Source organism: Furipterus horrens, unplaced genomic scaffold (assembly GCF_987537825.1).
Source record: "Furipterus horrens unplaced genomic scaffold, mFurHor1.1.pri manual_scaffold_3, whole genome shotgun sequence".
Lineage (NCBI taxonomy): Eukaryota > Metazoa > Chordata > Mammalia > Chiroptera > Furipteridae > Furipterus > Furipterus horrens.
Genome location: NW_028327173.1, coordinates 29118276 through 29143080, shown reverse-complemented (window position 1 = coordinate 29143080; position 24805 = coordinate 29118276). Strand labels below are relative to the sequence as shown.

General features: G+C 52.0%; 3 protein-coding genes across 12 annotated transcripts in view; 1 reads left to right on the top strand and 2 right to left on the bottom strand.

The window, feature by feature from the left end:
- Positions 1 to 3514: 3514 nt before the first annotated feature.
- Positions 3515 to 7161, top strand: CUNH1orf210 (chromosome unknown C1orf210 homolog). 8 transcript variants are annotated; one of them, XM_090269262.1, is made up of 5 exons: positions 3794 to 3852; positions 5176 to 5223; positions 5892 to 5940; positions 6166 to 6280; positions 6417 to 7161. In XM_090269262.1, the coding sequence occupies exons 4-5, from the start codon at positions 6262 to 6264 to the stop codon at positions 6737 to 6739; spliced, it is 342 nt and encodes a 113-aa protein (XP_090125388.1). In that variant the 5' UTR covers positions 3794 to 3852; positions 5176 to 5223; positions 5892 to 5940; positions 6166 to 6261; the 3' UTR covers positions 6740 to 7161. The 8 variants fall into 8 exon arrangements, with proteins under 8 accessions (XP_090125387.1, XP_090125390.1, XP_090125388.1 ...); XM_090269264.1 differs by lacking the exons at positions 3794 to 3852; positions 5892 to 5940 and adding an exon at positions 3691 to 3765 and having other exon boundaries at positions 5176 to 5270; XM_090269263.1 differs by lacking the exon at positions 5892 to 5940 and having other exon boundaries at positions 5176 to 5270.
- A 5219-nt stretch (positions 7162 to 12380) lies between these two features.
- Positions 12381 to 15646, bottom strand: TMEM125 (transmembrane protein 125). 3 transcript variants are annotated; one of them, XR_016509686.1, is made up of 4 exons: positions 15531 to 15646; positions 14080 to 14227; positions 12847 to 13834; positions 12381 to 12679 (listed from the first exon to the last, which is right to left on the bottom strand). XR_016509686.1 is itself a non-coding variant. In XM_090269256.1 (3 exons), the coding sequence occupies exon 3, from the start codon at positions 13684 to 13686 to the stop codon at positions 13021 to 13023; it is 666 nt and encodes a 221-aa protein (XP_090125382.1). In that variant the 5' UTR covers positions 13687 to 13834; positions 14080 to 14227; positions 15531 to 15646; the 3' UTR covers positions 12381 to 13020. The 3 variants fall into 3 exon arrangements, 2 of the variants coding, with proteins under 2 accessions (XP_090125382.1, XP_090125383.1); XM_090269256.1 differs by having other exon boundaries at positions 12381 to 13834; XM_090269257.1 differs by lacking the exon at positions 15531 to 15646 and adding an exon at positions 14541 to 14624 and having other exon boundaries at positions 12381 to 13834.
- An 8034-nt stretch (positions 15647 to 23680) lies between these two features.
- Positions 23681 to 24805, bottom strand: part of CFAP57 (cilia and flagella associated protein 57) — a 56880-nt gene continuing 55755 nt past the window's right edge. Inside the window, exon 22 of the mRNA XM_090268263.1 lies at positions 23681 to 24038. Within this exon, the coding sequence (XP_090124389.1) occupies positions 23824 to 24038 (215 nt within the window). The 3' untranslated portion in view covers positions 23681 to 23823. The remainder of the gene's footprint in view (positions 24039 to 24805) is intronic.

The following is a 24805-nucleotide window of genomic DNA, read 5'->3' as shown; positions in this document are numbered from 1 at the left end:
CATCAGCATTTGGCAAAGCTGACCAAGCCCTTGCCCTTAAAATACTTTCTTCCCTGGCCTTCAGGACTCCTCTCTTACATGTCTGCCTCCCATCATGCTGCCTCCCATCATGCCTCAGTCTCCTTTCTGTCTTCTCCTCCCCCCACCCCCACACCGTACTCCAGGGCTCAGCCCCCAGCCCTCTTCTCTTGCTACACCTACATGACTGGCTTTAAAAATCATCTACAGCCCTGTGCAGTGTGGCTCAGTTGGTTGGAGTGTCGTCTTGTAACTGGAAGGTTGTGGGTTCGGTTCCCTGTCAGGGCACATTCCTAGGTTGCAGGTTCAATCCCCATTCTGGATGCGAATGATCCCCAGTTCAGGTTCAGACACACAGATGCTTCTCTCTCATACCCATGTTTCTCTCTCTCCCTTCCTCTCTCTCTCTAAATAAAATAAAATAAAATAAAAACAATGAAAAAATGTCCTCAGGTGAGGATAAAAAAATCATCTATATTTTGCTGCTTCCCAAATTTATATTTGTAGCCTTTATCTCCCCCTGCACTCCAGCCTACTTAGGATGCTACCTGGATCTCTCGCAGGCATCTCGCATCTAATATGTCCAACACTGAGGTCCTGATTGCCCTCCCAAATCTGTCCCTTATGGAGCCTTCCCATTCAAGGAAATGAAAACTCTGTCCTACTAGCTTCTCAAGTCAAAAGTTTGGAGTTATTCTTGATTCCTTTCTTTTTCTCAAACTCCATATCCAGTCAGAAAATCATGTAGGCTTCATCTTTAAAATAAATTTAGAATCTAAGCACTTCTTCCCATTTCTACCTGGGCACCCTGATGCCACATTCCCTCTCTCCTGGATGGTAGCAACAGCTTTCTAACTGGCCTTCCTGCTTCTTCCCAGGCCTCCTCTAATCCATTCTTCATGCAGAATCCAAAGGATAGTCCCTCTGTCCTCTGCTTAGGTCATCAGTGGCTTCCCATCTCATGGAGGGAAGGACCTGATGAGGCCCCACGGGAGCTGACAGGCCGCTGATGCAGCTCCTCCCATGTCCCCCATTTACTGTGCTCTGTCCAGCTGGCCTCCTGATGTTGCTTGAACAAGCCAACCATGCTCCTGTCTCTCAGTCTTTGTCCTGGCTGTTTCCTCTTTCTGGAATGCTCTTCCCCTAGAAGACCATCATGACCATTATTGCTCTCTCACTCCTACTCAGATCTCAGCTCAGACAGCCCCTCTTCAGTGAGGCCCCTCTTTCTCTGACTCATGTAAAGTAGCAGCCCCCTCCACAACTCCCTATCAGTGAAGCCATTTTATTTTCTCCGCAGCACTCACCATTATCGCAAATAATCTTATTTATTTCTTTACTTGTCTGTTGCCTATCTTCCCCCACCAGAATGAAAGCTGTATGGTGGTGGAAACTCTGTCCCCAGCAGCTAGCACAGTGCCTGCCACATGGTTGCCAGGGCTGCCATGGAAGGTCGTAGAGGTTGTTCTGCACCAGAGCTCCAGGCACAGGGGCCAGTCAGTGCTGATACCCAGCCCACTCTCTGCTTTCCATGCTGTGGGGACACCCAATGCTCCCAACAGGTTGTCCTCCACTATCGTGCAATGCATACCCATGGGACAGCCGTGGCTCTGTGATAGGTGTTCAATAAGTAGTCATTGAATAAAGGACTGACTGATGGATGTGCAGACCTTTATCTTTTTTCTTCTGTGGGACTTCATGCCAGTTCCCTTCTTATGGCCTTTTCTTCTTCACCTGTTAAGGGGCTAATTAATATCTAATAGTGCAGTTATAAGGATTAAATGAAATACTTCATTAAAAAGCTGGCACAGATATGATTTCATTTGTATAAAATATCCAGCAATAGGTAAGTCCATAGAGACAGAACTCAAGTCTGTAGTTGCTGGAGCCCAGGGGCAGGAGAAAATCAGGAGTAACTGCTTAATGGGTAGGGGGATCCTTTTGGTGTGATGGAAATATTTTAGTGATGGTTGTACAACCTTTTGAATGTACTAAATGACACTAAATTGTGCACTAAAAGTGTCTAAAATGGTGAATTTCTTGTGATGTGAATTAGGTTATGTTATATGAATACCGCAATTAAAAAAAAAAAAAAAAAAAAAGCACAGTGCCCAGGACATGGTAGGTGTTCAGTGAATATTTTTTTAATCCTATGGTTTCCTTGCTTCAAAATCAAAGCAAAACCCCCAAACTTCCTGACTCCTCACTGTCCCATCACAGGTAGTATTCACTTTCCTCTCATTCGTTTATTCTAGAAGTATTTATCATTGCCATTTTAAATATTGGGGAATTGAAGGGGAACAACACAGATGCAGACCTTCCCCCCAGTTTCCAGGCTCTTAAGAAGCCCTGCCAAATAAAGAGAAAATTATAGTACCATGTGGCCAGGGCAATGGGGGAGAAGCGCCAAGGTCTTCAGGGGTGCAGAGGACCAGAGGAGGGACCCAGACTAGGAAGGGTTAGTCAGGGAAGCCACCTACGTAAAGAGGCACTTAAGCCAGAGTCTGAGTGATGAGTAGGAAAGTTAGCCAGGTGATAGACAAGTTGGGGGAGGAGCCAGGGGAAATTAGGGGTTCCAGGAACAGGGCATGTAGAGCCTGGGGGATGAGAACATGGTGGTTTCTAGGAGCAGAGAACAGTTTGGTGTGGCCGGAGAAGAGAGTGTGAAAGGTAGGCACCAGAAGAGGTGGGAGAAGTAGAGAGGAGCCACTGGTAATAAGATATCCGAGGTCCTCCACTGTCCTCCACTTTGCAGCTGTGGTTCTGGCTTGCCCCACTTGCACCCCGTGGGCACAGTCCTTGCTCAGGTTGTGACCTGAGGGTCCCTGTGAATTTCTGTGCCTGTACGACTTAGCTCATGCAATCCTTCCTCTAGATACTCATGGAGAGCCTGCCCTATGCCAAGTGCCAGCAGACCAGAGACAGTCAGAACTTGGCTCCACACTGGGAGAGCTCCTGGGCTCATGGGGGAGGCAGCCCAGGAAGAAATCATTACAAGATAAATAGAGAAACGCTGTGCTAAAGCCCGGGCAGGGCACGGAGGAGGCGGGGCTGGCCAGGGTAGACCGAGGGCTTAGGGAAAGTGACTCCTGAGCTGGGTCTTCAAGGACAAGGAGAAGTGTAAAAGGGAGTCAGAGCCTAGCTTTGTGGGGCCACAGGACCCTTGAGATCCAGATGAAGGCTTGAACTCCCTATTCAGGTAAACACACATACACATCATCACCCCCCGAAGGCACATACGTGCTCCCCAAAGGGTCTCTGAATTCACACTCTTCATTCACTTCCACATCCCCTCTACACACACAAACACACACACGCACCCACATTTCCAGGCAATTGTGAGTGTCCTTGGTCCTTCTGGCTTTGCCTGGGAAGAATGCCCAAGCCCCCTGCCTCCGGGTTCCGCCCCACCGCCCCACAGGCCTGCAAATCTCCCTCTTCAACTCTGGACTTTGCACCTGTCACGGGAAATTCACTGCTAAGCCAGGCCCGCAGCCTGAGCGACAGCCTGCTGAGGTGCCCGCCCCTTCCAGGGCCTGCTGGGCCAGCCCCTCCCTCTCAGGGTCCCAACTGCACTGGTGCGCCCCTCTCCCCCCACCACAGGGGGGAGGGTGGTGAGGCCTGCACCGATAGGTTCTCCGCAAAAGCTTGGGAAGATGTAGTTAGTCCACCCTGTTGGGGGAGTTGCCTGCTGCCCAGCCCCCCGCCCTTCACCTGCGGCTTCAGCCCCACCTGCAGCGTCCCCAGGTGAGTCAAGCGGCAGTTCTGGCCCGCCCACTGTCTGCCCGCCCCAGCCGGAAGCTTCCTCCGCTGGACTGTACACAGTTCGTACAGGTGGGGAGCGGAGGGGGAGACTTGGGGGGCTGCGAGGGAGAACCCACAAATCCCTGAGGGTTCCCGGGAGCAGGAAAGGAGCTACAAATCAGTGTGGTGACCTGAGGGGGAGGGATGACAGTCTGCGTGTGTGGGTATGTGTCCTTGGGAAGAATTCACAGGGACAGGGCAGGAAGGAAAGGAATAGGAGAAAAACGAAGGTCGAAATGAATTCAGTTCATTTCAGTTTAACAGAATCTTAATTTTTGAGGACTCGGTGCACATTGTGGATCCCACAGTCCACAGTAGGCACCTATTGAATGTTTGCTAATTAATGACTGAAAGATTTACTTCTCCTTTCTAATGTCCTCTGCCCCTCCCCCTCCCCCATATTCGCCCTCCCTCACTCAGCTCACAGACTTGCACTGAGCAGCCAAGTGCCAAGCTCTCTAGCAGTCCCAGGGCATGGTTTAGTCAGCCTAGTCTTTGCCCCAGGGAGCTGCCCATCTAGTAAACAGGCCAATTCTTTTTCTTTTTTAAAGATTTTATTTATTTATTTTTAGAGAGAGAGAACGGGAGGGAGAAAGAGAGGGAGAGAAACATCAATGTGTGTTTGCCTCTCATGCACCCCCCCCCCCCCGGGGGACCTGGCCTGCAACCCTGGCATGTGCCCTGACTAGGAATTGAACCAAGTGACCCTTTGGTTTGCAGGCTGGCATTCAATCCATTGAGCCACACTAGCCAGGGCTAAACTGGCCAATTCTGATTGGTAGTTTACAGGGTAGGCCAATGAAGGGGTCATCCAGAGGGTGCTGGGACAACCTCACAGGCTGGCATGGTCTGATTTGGCCTCGAAGGACAGTGGACTCAAAAAACTGAGGAGGGAAGGGGTGACTGGGAAACAGGGTGGGTGAGGTGGGAGGTGTCTGTGGGGGTGGGGGAGAGCAAGGGGAGGGAACTGTGGAGAAGAGGAAGAAGAGTTTGGCCTGAGGGCCATGTACTGGATTGTAAAGCTCAGGAATTTGCATGCAGCACTGGGTCTGGGGAGCTTGTGAAGGATTTTTAAACAGGGGAGTGACAGAGTCGGATTCGGGCTTTAGGCCCATCACTCTGGGGAGTGGACTGGAGATGGGGAGAGACCAGTTGGGAGGTTATTGTAAGAGCTGAGGTACAAGATGAAGGTAGCTTGGATTGGGAAAGTGGTAGTTCGGTGAGGAGGAGGGTAATAGTCATTCCTGTGATATTTAGAGGACAAGTTGGTTGTTAGGAGGGGAGGTCTTGTTAAGGTATCGGTATAAAAGACTATGGTGGAGTACTCCCCTAAACTGGGTGCTTCTCTCCTAGGTTCTTTCTTACCCTGGATACCCCTCCCCAGGTACTCCTCTGATTCAGGTACTCCACCTGCAGATAATCTCCAGCCCTAGCTGGTCCTCCAACAGGTACTTCCCTAACCTAGGTGCTCTTCCTCTAGATATTCCCCAAATTCAGGTGTTGCTCCTCACCCCTACTGCTCTGATTCAGGTGCTCCTCATCCAGGTATTCCTGAGCCTAGATAATCTTCCTCTAGATACTCCCTTAATTCAGGTGCTCCTTCTCTAGATCCTCTCCAGCCTTAGTGATTCTCATCCAGATGATTTCCCAATTCAAGTGATCTATATTTGGCTGCTCCCTGAATATAGCCTCCCTCTGGGAGCACAGGTGAATGGACAGCAATGTGCCTGAAGGGCTGAGGGTAGAGGTAGGTTAACAAGGGCTCCTGACTCAGGAGCACAGGGGCCAGGTCTGCCCTGGGTGGGGACTGGCATTGTCTTCCATGTGTGGTTTCTACTTTGGCTTGTTAGTTCCAAGCAATTGCTATTGCCCAACCTCTGGGAGCCAGGACTGCCTCTGCCCCCACCTCCCATCCTCAGCTTACCAAGCAGTGAAGCAAACTGGGCTCTGGGCCCTGGTATCAGAGACCTGGGTTCAAGTCCTGGAACTCTGGCTGAGTTAGTTTACCCTTCTGGGCCTCAAAGTCCTCATCTATCGAGAGGGGATAATGTTTATGCCCCACATTGCAGATTTCTGTGAGTGTGATGCCTGGTGCCTGAATCACAAGGTGTGCTCAGTGTAAGTTCCAGCATGGATTTACCTTTTCCAGCCACTTCCAGAGCTGGACCCTGCAATATTTCCTTACAAGCAGTACATTTCTCAGCTTGTTTCTCTCCTGTGAACAACTGGTTATGGTTAGTTGTCCAGTCTCTGGAGTCTGTGCAGCACCCTAACGTGGCTGTATGGCCTGGAACGTATGTCCTGCAGCCACCCCTGACAGCCACACATGTGCTTCTGTTCCAGGATCTGTGCCCCAGGGTTGCCTGGCACTTGGGACCTCCTTGGAGCCAGGGCCCTTCTGGTCGAGGCCGAGGCTCACGGGTGTCTTCCAGCCTCTCCATGAGTGAGACAAACCAAAGTAAGTGGCAGTGGGAGGGAACTGAAGAGGGGGTGGTTAGATGCTGGGGTTGGGGGAGGACCCCACCTTCACTCCTCTCGGTTTCACCAAGGAGCCCTCCGAGGCCCCATTCATAATGCTGTCCCTTTCTCTCCAGCCATTGTGGGACCCTCAGAGCTCCCCACAGCATCGGCCATATCCCCTGGACCAGGCACCGGGGCCCGGGCGTGGCCTGTGCTGGTGGGGATTGTGCTTGGGGCCGTGGTCCTTTCTCTCCTCATTGCACTTGCGGCCAAATGCCACGTCTGCCACAAATACCTCACCAGCTATCAGCACCGTCCGCTGTCAGAGACAAGGAAGGGGATCTGTCCAGAGATGGGTGAAGATGAGGATGATGATGGCTTCATTGAGGACAATTACATTCAACCTGGGGCCAGTGGGCTGGGGGCGGATGGTAGCAGGAACCACTTCTCCCTCTGAGCCCCTGTCTTTGGGTACCCCCTGTCCCCCTCAGCCTGACAGCTTAGGGGCAGCGAATACTACATGGGGGCCATGGAACCTCAGGGACAGAGGTGGCTGGGGTTTAAGGGCTAACCAGGTGTTGAGCAATTTTTCTTCTTTGACACTAGCCACCAAAGTGACAATGACCCTCTCTTTTTCAGTAACCCTCAGTGGCTCCCTGCTATTCTCAGGATAAAGCCTGCCAAGGGCCTAACTCTGGAAATAAGGCCCCTGTCAGCGCTTGGTTTCCTTTCTTGCCTTCCCTATTATTCTCCCTACGTACCTTTTATTACACACCATTACACACAGGATGATAACGCTCAGCAGCTGAAAATCAGTGTGTCAAGTTTCTTACGGAATTTTTTTCCCATCAATAAAGTGACTAATCTAAGTGGTTATAATGTATTATGTATTTCACAGGTATTACTAAATCTATTTTCATTTCACGTAGAGAGTAAAAGTTGCTCATTTTTATTTTCCCAAACTGGGACTTGTGCATGAAAATGTTCCTTGTCCCATAGCTGGAAGATGCTGCTCTAGGGAGCCATTCCCTCTCATCAACCCCTATGAGCTTCTCTACCATCACCACCCTCATCACATTTTACCTTAATTTTCATTGCAATGTGCACTTACTCCTTACTGTCCCTTCCTTACAGCTAGACTATGAGCTCCCTGAGGCCACAGGCTACATCTTATTTATGTCCTCAGACTCTTGCACAAGGTAGATGCTAAATAAATATTTGTAAAATATGTTCAGTTAATGTGGGCTCAAGAATAAGGTGAACGGTAAGGGAGTGGAGTGGATTGTGGAAGACTTGATCAAGAACTTGACAGGAGAAGAATAGGGTTGTAGCTGCTGGTGGGGATATTGGGGCAAAGGAGCCAGTCACGCTGCTTTTGCAAGCAATGGAAAGGAATCCCGCCTTCTGCACAGAATTAAAGGGATAGCTGACTGGGGGGGGCAGGAAGCAGGTGGTCCCAGTACCCCTGAGCAGTCTGTCATTTATGGGCATTAATGAGACTCCATGTCTGGGAGTCCTAAACTCTCTGAGTTTCAGGTACTCGGATGAGAGAATCTAAATGGCCCGATTTGAGTCCAGTATCCACCGCTGGTCCAACCAGCTGTGACCCATGGGAGCAGGCTCCTCTAGCACACATGTGATTTGGGGAGCTCACCTCTTTGTTCCTGGTCATTCCAAGACAAGGGGAAGTCACGAACTGGGCAGCCACCCCACCTGTGTCCACCCGACGTCATGTTAGCTTTTGAAGAAAGCCAGCAGAGAAAGAAAGTAAGGAATAACTAATGTAGGGAGATGCTTGAGAAAAAGGCAGGAGGTCAAGGGGGGGCTGGAGCCGGGGCATATGGCCTGAGGGGTGCCCATGCAGTGAAGAAGCTGAAGAGTAGACCAGATTAGCCAGTGCCTTGGTGCCAAGATAGCTTGCACTTCAACCCAAGAGCAATCTAGACTTATCTGTAGACTTTCTGGGCAAGGAAGTGATGTAATCATGACAGAAAAGTTCTGCATGTTGCGTAGTGATGGGTTGGAGGGCAGAGACTAAGAGAGAGAGGTGACTAAGATGTGACTAATGTGTGGCACATGGAACAGGTTCCAGAGATTTGAAGGAGGCAGGGCTGACAGCATTTCTTGGCTGCTGGATGTGGGGGGCAGGAAGGAGTCAAGGAAGCTGCCTTGGTTCTTGGCTTGATGGCTGGGTACGTTGAGGAGGAACAGAGTTCTGGGGAATGAGGATTCAGTGCCTGATGTGATATTTCCAGGGAAAGATGCCCAGGGGCAGCCGGGATGCACAGGGGGAAGTCTCGTCTGCCAATATGGGTTTGGGAGCAGTCAGTTTTGATAGGGTCACCGAGACCCTGGGAGTGATTCAGGTCTTGGGAGTGGAGTTGAGGAGGCCCTGAGAACTGAGCAGGGAAACACCGACATCTAAGGGCTTGTCAGCAGGGGAGAGGCAGCCAGGGAGATGCGGATCCCAGCACACAGCCGCAACTTCAGCATTTTTCCTGAGTCCAGAGTTGGTGGGACCCTCGCCGACCTGGGAAGTCCCTGTGTCTGGGACAGCAGCAGAGGCTGCCCCAGCCTGAGACCTGGCCTCGAGGGAAGAGTGGATGCAAACGCATTGGGTTTCTCACCTGCCCTCATGCTCCCCAAGGCCCACCTGGAGGGCTGACCTGGGCCAGAAAGCAGCTCAGCTGGCCCCATTGTCACATCGTCTTTGGGTCCTGAGTTGGAATGTCTGAGGGATCCAGGAGAAGGTATGGGCCTGATTCCAGATGAGTACTTGTTTTTCCTGAGCCCTGCACCCACTAGGGTCAGCGGGGAGGGCTTCTTCTCAGAACCTGCTGTGGGTAGCAAGCCTGGCTGAGCAGGACTCTGGGGTCATGAGTACCTTGGACCTTGTCCTCAGAGGCCATGCTGGATTCCTCTGAGGAATCATCACCATCGTGGTCCACATGCCTGGCCCTGTGCACAAGGAGGGCACGTGACCTGGGTCCACAGGTTCAAGGGCCCAGGGATGCTGAACCTGCTGGGAGGCCGGGGACTCAGCCAGACCTGGTTCTGGTCTGTCCTCTCTGGCTTAGGCCCTGGGCCCAGCCTGCCTCTGCCCCAGCCTTGTACTCTGTCCTGCCTCCCCCAGCAGCTGCCACTACCTACTCTGTCCTGGGAACCCCAACTTAGACTTGACTGCTGAGGACAACTCAGCTCCTGGCTGATTTGTCTTGCTGTCCCCAAAGCAGAGCCAGATCCCTTGTCCATATTTGGAGGGTAAAGACAGGGGTCACACAAGCCACAGACAGGAAGTTTAAGAAGCCCCAGCACAGCAGCAAGGTGAGCTGAGAGCTGAGAATCCCTGGATTCAGATCCCAGCTCCGCCATTATGGGCTGTGTGATCTTGGGCAGGTTACTTACGCCCTCAGTGTTCTAATTTCCCAGTAAAATGGGGATCATAATAGTACTTGCCTCACATAGTTGTTAGAAGGATTAAATGAGTTATATAAGTAGAGTGGAACAGAGCCAGCATCTGGAAGTGTTAGCCATTTGCCTGTGGGCACCCCCAGGACAATCGCTCCCCACAACGGGGCCTCCCCATAGCAGGTGGCCTGTCTGAATCCTAAGGAAGAAGCTTGTCAAGCTTCCTCCCTCCTCATTCACTCTGGACTGGGGATTTGAGCTTTTCTGTTTCCCAGAACTCAGCTCAGAAAGGACTTGAACTAGAATCTCTGATGCTGTGGAATGTAACAATAACAGCACTGATGTTCTAGCACTTCTTACAACAACAGTCCTGCTGGGCAGACACCCCCATGTCATAGTCTGAGGAGCTGAGGTAAGAGAAGAGGAGCAGCTTTAGAGCTATCAGAGGGCCCTGTGGGCAGCTGATTGCAATGTGAATCCAGATGGGGTTTTGTGAGATGTTTGAGCAAACAAGCTGGAGGTGGGAGGTTGTGGGATGGGCTTTCGTGACTGAGGAGGCAGTAGCATTTCTGCCCTGCCTGGGCCTCAGCCCATCTCTTACCCTCCCAACTCATGGTCCAGGTGGGGGTGCAGATACCTCCCTCCACTGCCCTTTGAAGTAGGCCCTCTGAGGGCATGAACCATGTTCTTCATCCGCATCCTTTCCAAGAGAGCCCGACACAGGCCTTGCCTGGAGTAGCTGCTCATCTGGATATTTGTGTCAAGTAACCCTTCCCCCTCCCCATTTTCTAGGCCTTGGTTTTCCTTTACTTCCTTAAAAGAGATATGGAAGAGTCTACCCCTGTCTCAGCCGAAAAGAAACATGATTTCTCCCCATATTACAGGATGGAGAGGTGTTCTGTGGTCCTGTAATGGCCTAGGAGTTGGTGATAATGACAGCTCCCTCTTGGCGACCCAGGAAGAGTTAGAATTTCTGGGGGCAGGTGGTGTGGGGCCTCAGGAGAGTCGGGGCCCACAGTGGACCGTGACCTACCTGCCCTACCCTTCCCAGTTATAGGTGCGTCGCTCCCTGACATTTGCACACACACTGCCATCCAACTAACCCGGAATCCTTCATCCCTCCAACAAAACACCTACTATGTGTTGGGTTCATGTAGGGAATAGGGATGCATGGGTGAGAAGACCCAGACCCAGCCACAAGGAGCTCACCACCTGATTAAGGAGACAGGCACACAGAAGAAATTGCAGACTGAGTCTACAATTGAGAGTTTGCGGCTAGAAAAGGGGCAACTCGCTAGTTCAGGGGGAGCAGGTCAGGGAAGACTCCCAGAGAATGTGGCTCCCTAGAGAACTGAGCCTTGAAGAACACTATGAAGGCAAGGGAAGATAAGGAGCTGGGAGAAGTGAGAGAGCCCGGCGAGGTCCAGCAGTAGTTTAGCGTGTCTGGCTCATGGGGCGATTTGAGGGGAGTGGGAGGCCAAATCATGTTCGCATCTGCACGTCTGCCTGCCAGAGCTGGGGGCCATGGAAGGATCTTAAGGGAAATTTGCCCTTTCGTTTTAGCACAGTCAGCAGGGCTCCACGTGTATGAGTTGGGGACGGGGGAGGTGGATTTAAGAGGAAAGAAGAGCAAAACCCGGGAGAACAGCAGAGAGGCTGTGGCACCAACGGGCAACGAGGAAGAAAGAGGATTCTGTCTGGGTCGTGAGTGTGGAGTACGATGGCCACACGAACGTCTGTGTACAAGGGAAGCCCGCAGGAGCTGATGTGCGTGCTGGGCACAGAGTGAGGAGGGAGTGAGGGTGCCGTCTGGGACCACGCGGAGGTCTCTGGCCTGGGTGCTGGGGGAATGGTGAGATGGAGGAGCTAGGTCAAGAGAGAGAGGAGAGGGTTCCAGTCTGAATATGTGGAGGAGTCTTAGATGCCTCTGGAAGTCCTGGGGCTCCTGGACAGGCCCTATCTCTTCTGCTCATGTGGCTTCCTCCCTTCTCCTCACCCATCAGCTCAGTGTTCGCTCCAGAACTGCCTTGACCTTGGCAGCTGAAAGCAGTGCTCTCTTGCTGGAGCCTTTGTAGCTCTACATCGAAGCCCTTAGGAGACACGTCTGGTCCCTACCTCTCTATCCTCTGACCTGCACCTTGGCAAGCAGGAGGTGATGATAAAACACTCTGAGCTCTCTTTGGGTGGAAGTTTTTTCTGGCGGCCCAAGAAGTGTTCCTGCACCACGGAAGGGGAGATCCCTTCCAGGATGAACCTGAAGCAGGAAGTGACTCTTACCACCCAAGGGCGTTTCAAACACCCCTCCCATGCCTAGGAACCCAGAGGCAGGCCAGCCAGTGCAGCAACTACAGGGACCAGGACCAAGATGCTCTGGTGTCAGAGGTGGGGTCAGGGGTCAGCCTCCTGAGAACCCAGCTGCTAAAAACCCAATCCTTAAGGCTTCATCTTGAACCAGTACATGAGCGAATACCCAGGACTCAGCACCCCCTTCCCTTCATGGGATCAGAAACCCATCACCTTCCTGAAGCTGAGCACCCTCAGCCCCCATCTCTCCTCCAGCTTCATAGTACCTAAGAGGAGAAGCCACAGGTCTTACTGGGGACACCTGTCAGCCTGAGATAGGCATGGAGTGTTCACTTGGGAAGGGGAAGGAAGCGTCTAGCTAAGATGTGATGTGAAGACGGTAAGGATAAAAGCAGCCACCACTTTTATTGCACATCTGTAATGTACCCAGTCCTTCCATATGTGTCATTTAATCCTCAGAACTGATTATCATGACCACAACCCTGCCTCTCAAGAAACTGAGGCCCAGAGAGGTTAAGTCCCTTGCCCAAGTTCCCCAGCTGGGAAGTGGTGGAGGGGGTAGTCCAATCCAGGCCTGTCCCATTCTGGAGCCCATGTTCTCTCCACTTTGTCACCAGTGATTCTCCTCAATGAAGACTTGCCAGTGTACTCTCTGCGTTGGTAACAGTCACTCCCGGGGAAATCCCTGACGAGTGTTAGAGGGCAGGGTTGGCTGGGAGGAATGTTGAGAATACGAGCCAAGAATCTCCAGGGATCCCAGACACTTCTCTGCCTGGAGACCCCAGATACAAACAGATAGCCTCTGACAGTCCCATGGACAAAATGCCCAGCTCCAAGAAGACACACACTCACCTTCCCATGGCGTGGATGTGTGGGTACACTCAGGGTCTCATGATACTTCACACAATCCCATAGAAGGGCTGGAGAGTCCCGGGGACACATGCGCACACACTCACACCCACTCACTCACGCCCTGGCACAGGTCTGTGGAGGTTGAGGCAGGCCATGGGGAGGGCTCTGGCTTGGTCAGATGAGGCTGGCGATGCTGGATGTGGTCTCATGGCGCTGGCCAGCAGACAGCCGTCCTGAGATGCTGAAGATGCTGCCATTGCTGCTGTGGTCACTGTGGGCGGGGAGGGCAGCTGTGCAGACGGGAGGGCAGTGTCCACTCACGCCCACCTGATACAACAGCAAGCCCAGGAGCAAGAGTGAGCCAGAGGCAGCCAGGGCGATGCCCACGGACAGCATGAAGGCCAGTGGCCGGGCAGGGGCAGGGGCAAGGGCAGCGGCCAACCCAGCCAGTGTCAGGCCGGTGACCAGAAGCACCAGACCACTGAACAGCACCACGAGGGCATCGGCACCGCCACCACTGCGCATCAGGGCCACGTGCTGGGGCTGGCGTACGCAGTTCATGTCCTGCACGGCTGAACTCATCAGCTGCTTAACTAGAACCAGCAGGGCCAGCAGGCAGAGCACGGTGCCCACTGCCAGCCGCCACTCTCCTGAACGGCTGCTGGTGGAGGCAAGCAGTGCCACACCACCTGCCCCACAGCCAGCCACGAGGCCCACGGCCATGCCAAAGCAGAGCGCTGAGCGCCGCGGCTGCTGGGACCACCATAACTCCACCTGCTCCGCCATCACATCCGGGGGCAGCCCCCTGCCCGGCAGGGCTCGAGCCTCTCCCTCCGGCATGGCTGGGTCTGGTACAAGTCAGGGCAGAGAGCAGCACCAGGGAGGGATTAAAGGGTGTGGATCATGGCTTGGAGCCCCCACCACCTGTTTGGCAGCTGGAAGCCCAGAGTCCTATTCCTTTCACAGTCCAGGGTAAAGTCAACATCATCTGCAGGGGAGAATCACAGTTGTTACCTCTCCAGCTACGCCACTTCCCCCACCCACCCCGTTCCCCCCACCCATGGTCTCTCCTGGGGCTGTGGAGATGTTCCCTGGGAGTCCTCCCATGTCCCCTGAAATGTCTCCCCATCCCCAGCACTGCCCCTTGGGAGTGCCTCTCCAAGGACCCCAGGACAGTTTCCCCATAAAAAGCATCCCACCCATTCAAGGAACCCCCCTTGCCCAGCCCCTGACCTCTCTGGCTCTCTCAGTTGTCTGTCCCATCCCGGCTGGCCGAGGGAGCTGGTGCCACAGTGGACAGTGGACGATGGTGATGACGAAGAGCAGAGATAAAGCCTCATTCAGGACCCACTCACATGGCTTCAGCTGTCACCACTGGCCCCTGAGGGGAGGGTGGTAGGGAGGGAGGGGGCTGTGACTTAACCCTTCTGGAACCAGCAGCTTGGCCCTGACTCTTCTCTCTTAGGGCTGTGGCTGCTTCTCTGCAGGTTAGGATCTCACGCTAACACCCTCCTTCCCCTAATATCCCATCCAATCTCACAGCCATGGCTGCTGGTTCCCAAGCCCACCCGATACCCCTCAAACCCGGATCTCCCTCCCGAGCTCCAGACCCATTTGTCAACTGCCACCTTGATGTTCTGTAGACCCATAGTTGCCTCTGATGTAACAGGTCCAACCCAAGCTCGTTATCTCACCCAAACCTGCTCCTCCTCTTGTGTTCCTCACTCATGCACGTCCCAGGGAGCCACCTCCAGACATGTCTCATCCCATTCCCTACCCTCATCCCTACTGCATCCCAGCTCCTCACCCTTCCGACACCCTTCCTCATGGGTCTTCCTGTTTCCCAGCTCCTCCTTCTCACCGCCCCCACGCTATTCTCCTCCAGGATTTTTATAAAGTTGTGAAAGGGAAAGGAGGGCTCTGGATTGGAACCCCAGCTGCAGTCCTTACCACCCATGGGACTTGGGTGAAGAACCTCAAAGTGGTTACTCATTTAACATGTGCTTGAGAAGCCAGTCAACAGGACTGGGCAAAATAAAGCAGCCAGGGTCCCTGCCCTCAAGAAGCCCCCCAGTTATAGCGGATAGGTTTGTGGTTCATGTGATAAATGCTGGGTGTGGATTAGTCAGAAGAGGGGTTTGGAGGAGAGTTAGGGAAACCCCCATGAGCTCACCTCTTAGAGCCCCAGGCTCCTTATCTTAAAATTGAGGCCAATAATGTTTATCTCGAGGGGTGGGGGCTGGGCATCTGATATCTCCACTTCAGAATTTCAGTGGGAATTCTGGGGCCTGCATAGGTGCCCAAAGCATGCTTTTTGAATTAACACAAGGTTCGTTCTTCCCTCCAATTCAGGGTAAGACTCCTGCTGATACGTAGGATGCAGGTCCTGGAGCATTCCAGGAATGTTACTATGTGGTTGGGCAGGGGTTATACCCCTGATGAGGTGTCTGTCCTCCACAACCCCTCAGCGGTGGCAGCCCAGCAGCGGGGTAGGAAAGGCAGGTGCAAATGCTCCTAAGGGGGATGGAGAAGGGGCCGTGGGAGGGGCCGTGGAGTCAGTCCCACATTCCCCAGGGCCGTGGCTTCACTGGTCTGAAAGTGCTTGCACAGGCTAGGGGTGAGGGGAGGTTCTCAGGTGAGAGAAGGTAGGGGCGGTTGGGGTAGGGGGGCTAAGGGGCACTCACGAGAAGCCTGGACGTGCTGGATCCTATCCGAGCGGGCAGGTGGGGTGCTCCAGCACCGCTTCCGGGGAGGTGCTACACCTGCCTAACCTGCACCCTGGTGAGACTAGGGCGGGTGGGGAGGGAGATCAACAGGTGTTTCCTAGGTTGCGCTGGAGCCGATTGGCTGACGTGGCACTGCTCCCTCCGCGGGCGGAGGCATTCCTGGGGAGGGAGGGGCTTCTGTCAGCTGCTGTTAGGGCTCCGACAGAATTCCCAGACCTGGGCTGCAGGAGAAATGTCGCCTACCTGCCCCAGCGCCCGGGCCCTACCCCCCCACTCCAGCTCCAACCCTACCTTAGCTTTAGCCCCAGTTTCAAACCTGAGCCCCGCCCCAGCTGCAGTTTCCAACCCTGAGAAGGTCCTAGCTGCAACCCCAGCCCTTACCCCACATTTTAGCCTCAACCCTGAATCTCGAATCTCAATCTCAACAGCCCGCCTCATTTCCAAATCCAATTCCTATCCCAGCTCCAAATCCTATCCCCAAATCTGCCTCGAAACTTCAGCTCAAATTCCTCACCTAACCCCAGCTTCAAATTCTGGAGTTAGATTTTAGACCCCGCTCTCATCTTCAGTACTGGCCTTACCCCCTGTCCCAGCCCCCAAATCCTAAATCCAAACTCAGACCGTGCCTCAGCCTCAAATTCCACAGCTGGTCCCCAAACCCAGCCCCAGTCCCTCCATTCCCTGGCACTTTCTCCTGGCTGAAACCCCCAAAGTCCCTGACTCCTTTTCCTTCAAAATCTCCAGGGTCTGACCGGCACACCTGTCCCACCCAGCTGGCTCCTGCTGGGGGAGGCAGGATTTGTGCCCAGAGGGAGGACGGGTAAAGGCACTTCCTGTGGGGAACAGGAGCTCCCTTGCTTAAAACACTTGTAGATAAACTTCCAGATAAATACCACACTCTTTCACAGGGCTCACAAGTCCCTGCCATACACACCAGGTCAGCCAATTGCCACTGGTCCCTGCACTCCAGCCAGAATGCCTGTTGTTCAGTTCAGCATGCTCTGCCTTCTGCTCTTCATGTCCGGTTGGTTTCTAAACTCAGAGTTCCCTCTGCCTGGGATACTGACCGCCCCCAGCTTAGTCTGGCCAACACAAATTCTTTAACTGAGATGTTGCTTCCTCCAGGAAGCCCTCCCTGACCTCACATCTGGTTTACGTGCCTCTTTGGTGCATCCATGGTCTCTGTGCTTCCCCCACAATTGCTCATACTGCATGTGTTGTGGTTTTTCTTATTTACTTATCTGTCACCCCCACTAGATGTGTGGTCCCCAAAAGGTATAGGTTTATGCTTATTTTGCTAACCATCGTGCCCTCAGCAGCCAGCACTGTGCCTGGCACATGGGAGGTAATCAGGAAATATTTATTGCATGAACAGAAGTGTAAACAGACAAGTGTGTGGATTTTGAGCAGGGAACATGTAAGATGAAGCTGGAAAGGCAATTTGGCTCAGGCTGCACTGGGCCTTGAATGCCATGGTGAGGCATTGGGTCTCATTGGTGGTGCCCATGGAGGGTCTGAAGTATAACTGGGACACAATCAGGGCTCTGCTTCTGCTTCATTTTATTTTATTTTAGTTTAGTTTAGTTTATTTCTTTACTTTTAGAGAGAGGAGTAGGGAGGGAGAAACAGAGGGAGAGAAACATTGATCAATTGCCTCTGGCACACCCCCAACTGGGGACCTGGCCCACAACCCAGGCATGTGCCCTGACTGGGAATTGAACTGGTGACCTTTCAGTTCACAGGCAGATGCTCAATCAACTGAGACACACCAGCGAGGGCTTATTCTTATTCTTTTTTAAAAATTATATTTTATTGCTTATGCTATTGCAGTTGTTCTGAATTTTCCCCCTTTGGCTACTCCATTTCCTATACTGTACTTTACATCCCTATGGCTACTCTGTAACTACCTATTTGTACTTTTTAAACCCCTTACTTCTTCACACATTCCCCCACACGCCCCTCCCATCTGGCAACCATCAAAATGCTCTCTGTATCTGCATTTCTGTCTCTGTTCTTCTTGTTTGCTTAGTTTGTTTTTTAGATTCAGTTGTTGATAGATATGTATTTTTTGCCATTTTATTCTTCACAGTTTTGATTTCCCTCTTTTTCTTAAATAAGTACCTTTTACATTTCATATAATAATGGTTTAGTGATGATGAACTTCTTCAGCTTTTTCTCATCTGGGAAGCTCTTTATCTGCCCTTCAATTCTAAGTGATATCTTTGCTGGGTAAAGCAATCTTGGCTGTAGGTCCTGACTCTTCATGACTTTGAACATTTCTTGCCAGTCCCTTCTAGACTGCAAAGTTTCTTTTGAGAAACCAGCTGATAGTCTTATGGGAACTCCCCTGTAGGTAACTAACTGCTTTTCTCTTGCTGCTTTTAAGATTTTCTCTTTATCTTTAACATTTGGCATTTTAATTATGATATGTCTCAGAGTGGACCTCTTTGTATCCATCTTGTTTGAGACTCACTGTGCTTCCTGGGATTGAATGTCTAGTTCCTTCACCAAATTAGCGAAGTTTTCTTTTGTTTATAGATTTCCACTTTCTTGCACTTTCTCTTCTCCTTCTGGCACCCTTATGATGTGAATGTTGAACCTCTTAAAATTATCCCAGAGACTGCTTATACTATCCTCATTTTTTTGTATTCTTTTTTCTTCTTCTTGTTCTGATTAGTTGTTTTTTGCTTCCTTATGTTCCAATTCATTGATCTGATTCTCAGCTTTGTCCATTCTACTGTTTTTTTCCCCTGTAAATTGATATTTATTTCAATTATTGTATCCTTCATTTCTGACTGGATCTTTTTTATGCTGTTGAGGTCTTCACTAAGTTCCTTGAGCATCTTTATAACCAGTGTTTTGAGCTCTTCATCTAATAGATTGCTCAACTCCATTTTGTTTAGCTCTTTTTCTGGAGTTTTGATCTGTTCTTTCATTTGGGCCATGTTTCTTTGTCTCCTTATTTTGGCAGCCTCCCTGTGTTTGTTTCTATGTTTTAGGTAGAGCTGCTTTGACTCCGTGCCTTGGTAGTGTGGCCTAATGTAGTAGGTGTCTTACAGGGTCCAATGGCACAGCCCCTCCCCCCCCATCACCCAAGCTGGATACTCAAGGTACATCCTTCACGTGGGCTTAGTACACCCTCCTCTTGTAGTTGAGCCTTTGTTGCTGCTGGCAGATCAATGGGAGGGATTTACCCAGGCCAGTCAGCTGCAAGAATTGGCTGTGACCACTGACCACCAACCTCAGCCTTCTGAGGAGGATCAGCTGTGCAGGGGCAGGGTGGTGGTGCTCCCATGTGGTCTTTAGCTGTCCACTGGGGTGTGCTGGAGCTGCGGTCTCCCACATGGTGCAGGCTGAGGTCATCCCCCACTTATGTTTTGCCCATGGCCACCCTGCCTGAGCTATAAAGCAATCTGAGATGGCTGCTGCTTTTACTGGGCTTGGAGATTCCCAGGCAAAGCCAAGTTGTGAACCTAGGCTGGCTGCTGCTAGTGCAGGGCCTGGGACTCACTGAAGCCAGCTGTTGCTTATTTGAGAGGATTTAGAAAGTGGTGCAGCATAAGCCAAGACAAGCTTGGATGGGCCTGTAAGTTGGGTTGGGTGGAATCTCTAGGGATCTCCCAGGTGGGTCAAACAGTGTTAGCCAGTTGATGGGAGTCTCAGATATGGCATCAACTTGGCTCTATGGGGCGAGGGCTTAGAAAAGGGAAAATAACCTCTGCTTACCTTGATGCAAAACACTTCAGTTTCTCCCTGTATATCACTGGTGCCTTTCAAGCTGCTCCCCAGTGCTGGAGCTCAGAGGAAGTCAGTCTGAGTTTATGTGTGGGTTCTTTAAGAGAAACTGCTTGGGGCTCCAGCAGTTTCTTTCTTTTTTTTCTTTAACTATTTTATTTATTTATTTTTAGAGAGAAGGGAAGGGATAGAGAAGAGAGGGAGAGAAACATCAAAGTGTGGTTGCCTCTCACACACCCCCAACTGGTGAACTGGCCCACAACCCAAGCATGTCCCCTGACTGGGATTCAAACCGACAACCCTTTGGTTCACAGGCTGGTGCTCAGTCCACTGAGCCACACCAGCCAGGGCTTCAGCAGCTTTTTTTTTTACCGACTCAATCCCTGCTGGCTTTTGTAGCCAGAAGTTGTGGGGACTTATCTTCCTGGCACTGGAATCCTGGGCTAGGGGGCCTGGTGCAGGGCTGGGACTCTTCACTCCCAAGATAACCCTCTTGAATTTTTATCTACCACACGTGGGTGTGGGACCAGCCCATTCGGTGTCTGCCCTTCCTACCAGTCTGTATGATGTGGTTTCTTTAATTCGTAGCTGTCAGACTTCCATTCAATTCAATTTCTGACAGCTGTGAGTGACGGTTCTATATTTCAGTTGTAATTTTGATGTGCTTGTGCAAAGAGGCGAGACATGTTTACCTATGCTGCCGTCTTGACTGGAAGTCTCAGGGCTCTGCTTCTAACAAGCGGCCTGGCACCACACACCATGTGTGCCCTGGGTGGGCTAAGGGGGTTGCTGGTTGGACGGGGTTTTAGGCTATCACCCGCCTCCTGGATTGAGCTCTTTGCAATGAATGCCTCCTGCTCTCTTTTCTCCTGATGTGTCTGAAAGAGGCAAGAAAAACAAAATCAAAGTTATCTTTTAATCAGCAGCTCACAAAATAATTATGCTTGACCTGTCTATGCTCCTCTTTGTACTGTGGAGATGATTGCAGGGCCAGGTATAACTCTAGAGCAGTGCTGTCCAGTAGAAAGAGAACATCAGCCACATATGTAATCTAAAATTCCCAGGAGCCACGTTAAAAAAGTGAAAAGAAAGGGACATTCATATTAAAATTGTATTTAACCCCTAAATATTTTCCTTGTAATATACAAATGATTAAATAAGCTATTTCAGTCTTTCATTTTGTATGAATTCTTGAAAATAAGTAGTATATCTTCTACTTAGAGTGCATTTAGCTCAGACTCATTACGTTTCAAATGCTCAGTCACCACATGTGGCTCCTGGCTCCCTTACTGGACAGTGCAGTGCTAGGTTGTTCCTTCCCTCGGGGAAAAGTTAGGGTAGGCTGACATTGTGGGGCAGGCTGGATCTCAGGGGGGAAACAGGTGAGCCTGCCACTTGCAAAGCACTATAAAGGTGTCCGCTCCCTGGGAGGAGCAGGGAAGTGGGAGGCCTGGCAGACTTTCGGGCTGTGTATTCTTCTTGTACATTTCTGACATTTATTTGTCCTCCTGGTCCCAAGGAGGCAGACCCATGGTCCAGCTGTCCCAGATAGAGCTGGGGCAGGGAACTCATGATATTTTCCTTCCTTTTCTTCACTCCTGACCATGACATGCCTTCTCTCTCACTTCTCACTCCAAATCTGGAACAATGAGCACAAAGGGTGGGGCCTACCTGGACACACAGGTATTGTCAGGCCCACTAGGGTCCCTTAGGTACTCCTTGGGAGCAGCTGGCTGGTAATGACTTGTCATGCTTTATATGGGGAAAGGTAGATGCCGATGCCAGAACCTCCCAGGGGCAGGGTCTTCAGTGCTGGGAGAACAGGATGACAGAGGAGGCTCAGCTCGGAGCTCACACTGTCTGGCCACAGCTGATCCTGACCCTAGAAGAAGGGCAGCGGAGCCAATGGATGTCTGAGGCCCAGGGAGAGGGCAGCCTCCACAGCCATCAGCTGTCAGGCATCACCGCAACTGAACGAGTTCCTGGAGCTCAATGATGGACTGCAACCAGAAGAATAAGAGTGGAGCCCATGTGCCAATGCCTGGCCGCTTGTGTGACCAGCAAGATTCCTCAGGCTGCTGCAGGAGGAGGTGACTGCCAGGCCCACTCCTGAGTGAGGAGTCAATTGGCTGAAGGGATCCTGTGAAGGAGGAGGTGGCGCCAGTGAGGTGAGAACTGCCCCATGGGGTCAGGATTGGCAGTGGAAGGAGGTCTCAGGTGCAGCAGCTACCCAGTCAATGCCACCCAACAGGCTGACATAGAACACGTGAGACAGAACAAGGCGAGGTAAACAAGGTTGGACCTCTGACCCTAGATTTGCTAACAAGAAGCTGTGCTCACCCTTGTGCAGCTGAGAAAACACCGTGCTGACCCGCAGGCCACAAGGCCAAGCTCTGCTGGGTGGGGCTGTCCTTGGCCTGGGCTTTCTCCTCCACCTCCTCCTTTCCAGCTGGACCCCAGCCAGCGTCTGTCATTTGAGTTGCTTCATCCTACCCACAGCAAATTAATTTCCTAGGGCCCTGAGAAGAGCCCCTGTTTTCTCGGCACGTTCCTTCTCACTGGGTCTTCCTCCCTCCCTCTTTGCTTGGATAACTCCCCACAGTCCTAAGGAACTCACTTCTTTGCATCTCCACTGCTGCCACGTTGGTTCCAGCAGCTGTCCTGTCACATGTGGTCCCACAGTGTCCCCTAACTGGTCCCTCTGACTCCACTATTGGGCCCCCCAATCAATGATCCACCCAAATACCTGAGTGGACTTTTAAATCAGGCCCTGCCTGGCCTCCATGGTACTGCAAGCCGAGAAGGAGAGGCAGCCTCAGGCAGCTGAGCAGACATGTTCCAGTGAGGGTTATGAAAGGAAACTACGGCCAGTGTAACTTAGATGGGGGCGGGAGGGGTCAGGGACGGTCTTTCTGAGGAAGTGACATTTCACTTAACCTCTGAAGGATGAGTAGAAGTTCACTGACTGAGGTGTGAGGACAAGAGCATGTCAGACAGACAGAACAGCGCATGGAAAGGCCTGGAGACAGAGAAGAACTTGGCCTTTTGGAGGAATTGAAAGGAGGCCAGTGTGTCAAGAGCTGGGGAAGTGGTGGGGGTTAACTCAGTGGCTCAGCACTGGCCTCTGTGATATGTCTTCAAGACCCTGCACCATCTGGCCCTGCTAACCTCTTCAAACTCATTTTGAGTTCATTTCTTCTGTAAAGTTAAAGCCAAGGTACTAGTTTGGAATGGAGACGTCTGAGCCCCAGAAGAGCCCATTTGCTCAGCATGGCTGTTGGCTCAGCGGATGAGTCTCTCGGGGGTGCCTGGATGCTTTCCTGGACCCTGGGCCTGGCCTCCCAGTGGGCAGAGAACACGCTGGGGTGCACACTGGTCTGGAGGGGATAAGCTGGCCACTGTGACAGGGTATAGGCTGGGGGAGGGAGTGGCACTGCTAGGGAGAGAGTCCCGTGTACATTTTGCTCTGTGGCTTCTGCCCTGAGCCTTCCTTCTGCTATTCCCAGCCCTCAGGAGAGGTTTGCCAAGTGTGATATCTATTTCTCAGCTCTCACTGGGGAAACTCACCCAAAGCGGTGCCCAGAGCAGATAGGGGAGATGCCTTGGGGACACCAGGTTTAAACTGGACAGCAGGGACCAGCAGGGGCCGCAGGGACTTGCAGGGACTGGGGGTTTAAATATTTGCTATTTGGATGTTAGGAGTGTGCCTGGCCTCTGCAGGCAGGAGTACACAGGGCCATCTGGGTATATTGCTTTGCTATTTAGTGCAGGAAAACTACCTTTTCTGATATGTGTGGCTGGGTCACACATACAGTATGGGGCCCAGAGGAAGAGGTGTCCCAAGAAATGCAGGAGTTGGGCAGGGCCCTGCAGAACAAGGAAGCCAAATCTAGAGTGAGCTGGAGGTGAGAGAAATAAGGGCAGAGCTCTGCTTATAGTTTTAGCAACAGGGTCAGTAGATAAGGAAGACCCAGGGGAATTTGCCATGTTCATTATTTTGCTCTCATGTTTACATAAATGTAAAAAATCCTCAGAACACCTCCTTAGGCTTCATGAAGGGGGAGAAAATGCAGGAGGCTTTGTCTGGTCCCGTTCTGGCCAGCAGAGAAGGAAGCCTGGTCAGAAGTGTAGGCAGTGATACTTCAAGTGGGAGCAGGCAGCCCCTCTGTGAGGCCCAGAGAGGAAAGGGGGCGGCAGGAAGCCAGCGCCAAGTTTGGTGTGACTTCCACAGGGGCAGGCAGCAGTGACATTGGAGAAGCTGGAATTCCCCGCCCCCTAGTCCTCTGGGTCCCCTCTTTCCCTTCCTCCTTCCCCCACGCCCTGGCTAAGCAGAGAGTTGGACACAGCCATGGGCAAACACCTTTATTCTGACCAAGCCTCAGATTCCCCAGGGCCAGGAGAAAGCGGCTGGCACCTCAGTGCAGTCAGTACCGCAGGGACTGCAGCCCAGAGTTGGCCTGGGGACAGGTGCACAGTGCTTCTTCTAGTGTGGCTGGAGATGGCCCACTGGAGGGGGTCACTTGGTCTGCACCTCAAACTCCACTTCTGACCGGACGAGGGAAGGAAGCCGAATTCCGGTGATGGGGTGGAACCCCGGGACCTGCTCTTGTTCTTGGACCTGGTCTCTAAGACGCTGGATTTCTAGGCGTTGCATTTCAATAATTCTCCCCATTTCTTCTTGCTCATTGAGTCTCAAGGTAGGAGCGATGCTGAGCGTGCTCGTACTGGGCACTGTAAGGGACAGAGCAGGACTCATGAGGACCTGTCACTGAATGGCAACAAAGCTTTTCTGAAACCAGCATATCCTCCCTTCCGCCATCCCTGCCTCCCCAAACTTTTATTGAACACCTATTGTGGGATAGACACTCAATTCCGGATGCTAGGAATACAGAGATAAGCTACTTCACTGTCCAGCAGAGATTGATTTAGGGTGATAGACAAATGCTGACCATGACTTCAGCTCTGCCCCTCTCCTGAGCGCCCCAGTCTGCCTGCCCTGAGGCCCCCTCCAGTGCAGGCTGCTCATTCTCACAGTCCCCACACCCCAAGCAGGTGGCACTCTTCTGTTGACTTTGGTTGGCTACCAAAATGCCAGGCCTCCTCATTAGGTAAAACCCCTGCTCCTGGAGACAGACTCCTCTCTTCCCCTCCTGGTGTGGCCACTCATTCATGTTCCTCGAGGACTTCCCCATGACTCAGTCATTCTCAGGTGCTGCCATCATCCCGGGCAACACTGGTGTCTACAAGGGTCCAGGGCTCATCCGTGACCTCACCTTATAAGGCTGGACCCTCAGCATTAGTGTGTTTGGTGTCCATGCCACATCAGCACCCACCCCTGCGGCTTCCCCTCCCTCATCACGCACGAGTACTACCTTCTCCCACCATGGCCTTACTGCCTTAGGCTCAAGACACCTGTTCTTGGATCGAGTCTGGGCCTCTTCTTCCTGGACAACTCTATTTTTTACCTACCAAATGGGACCCTTTAAGAGGCACTCCCT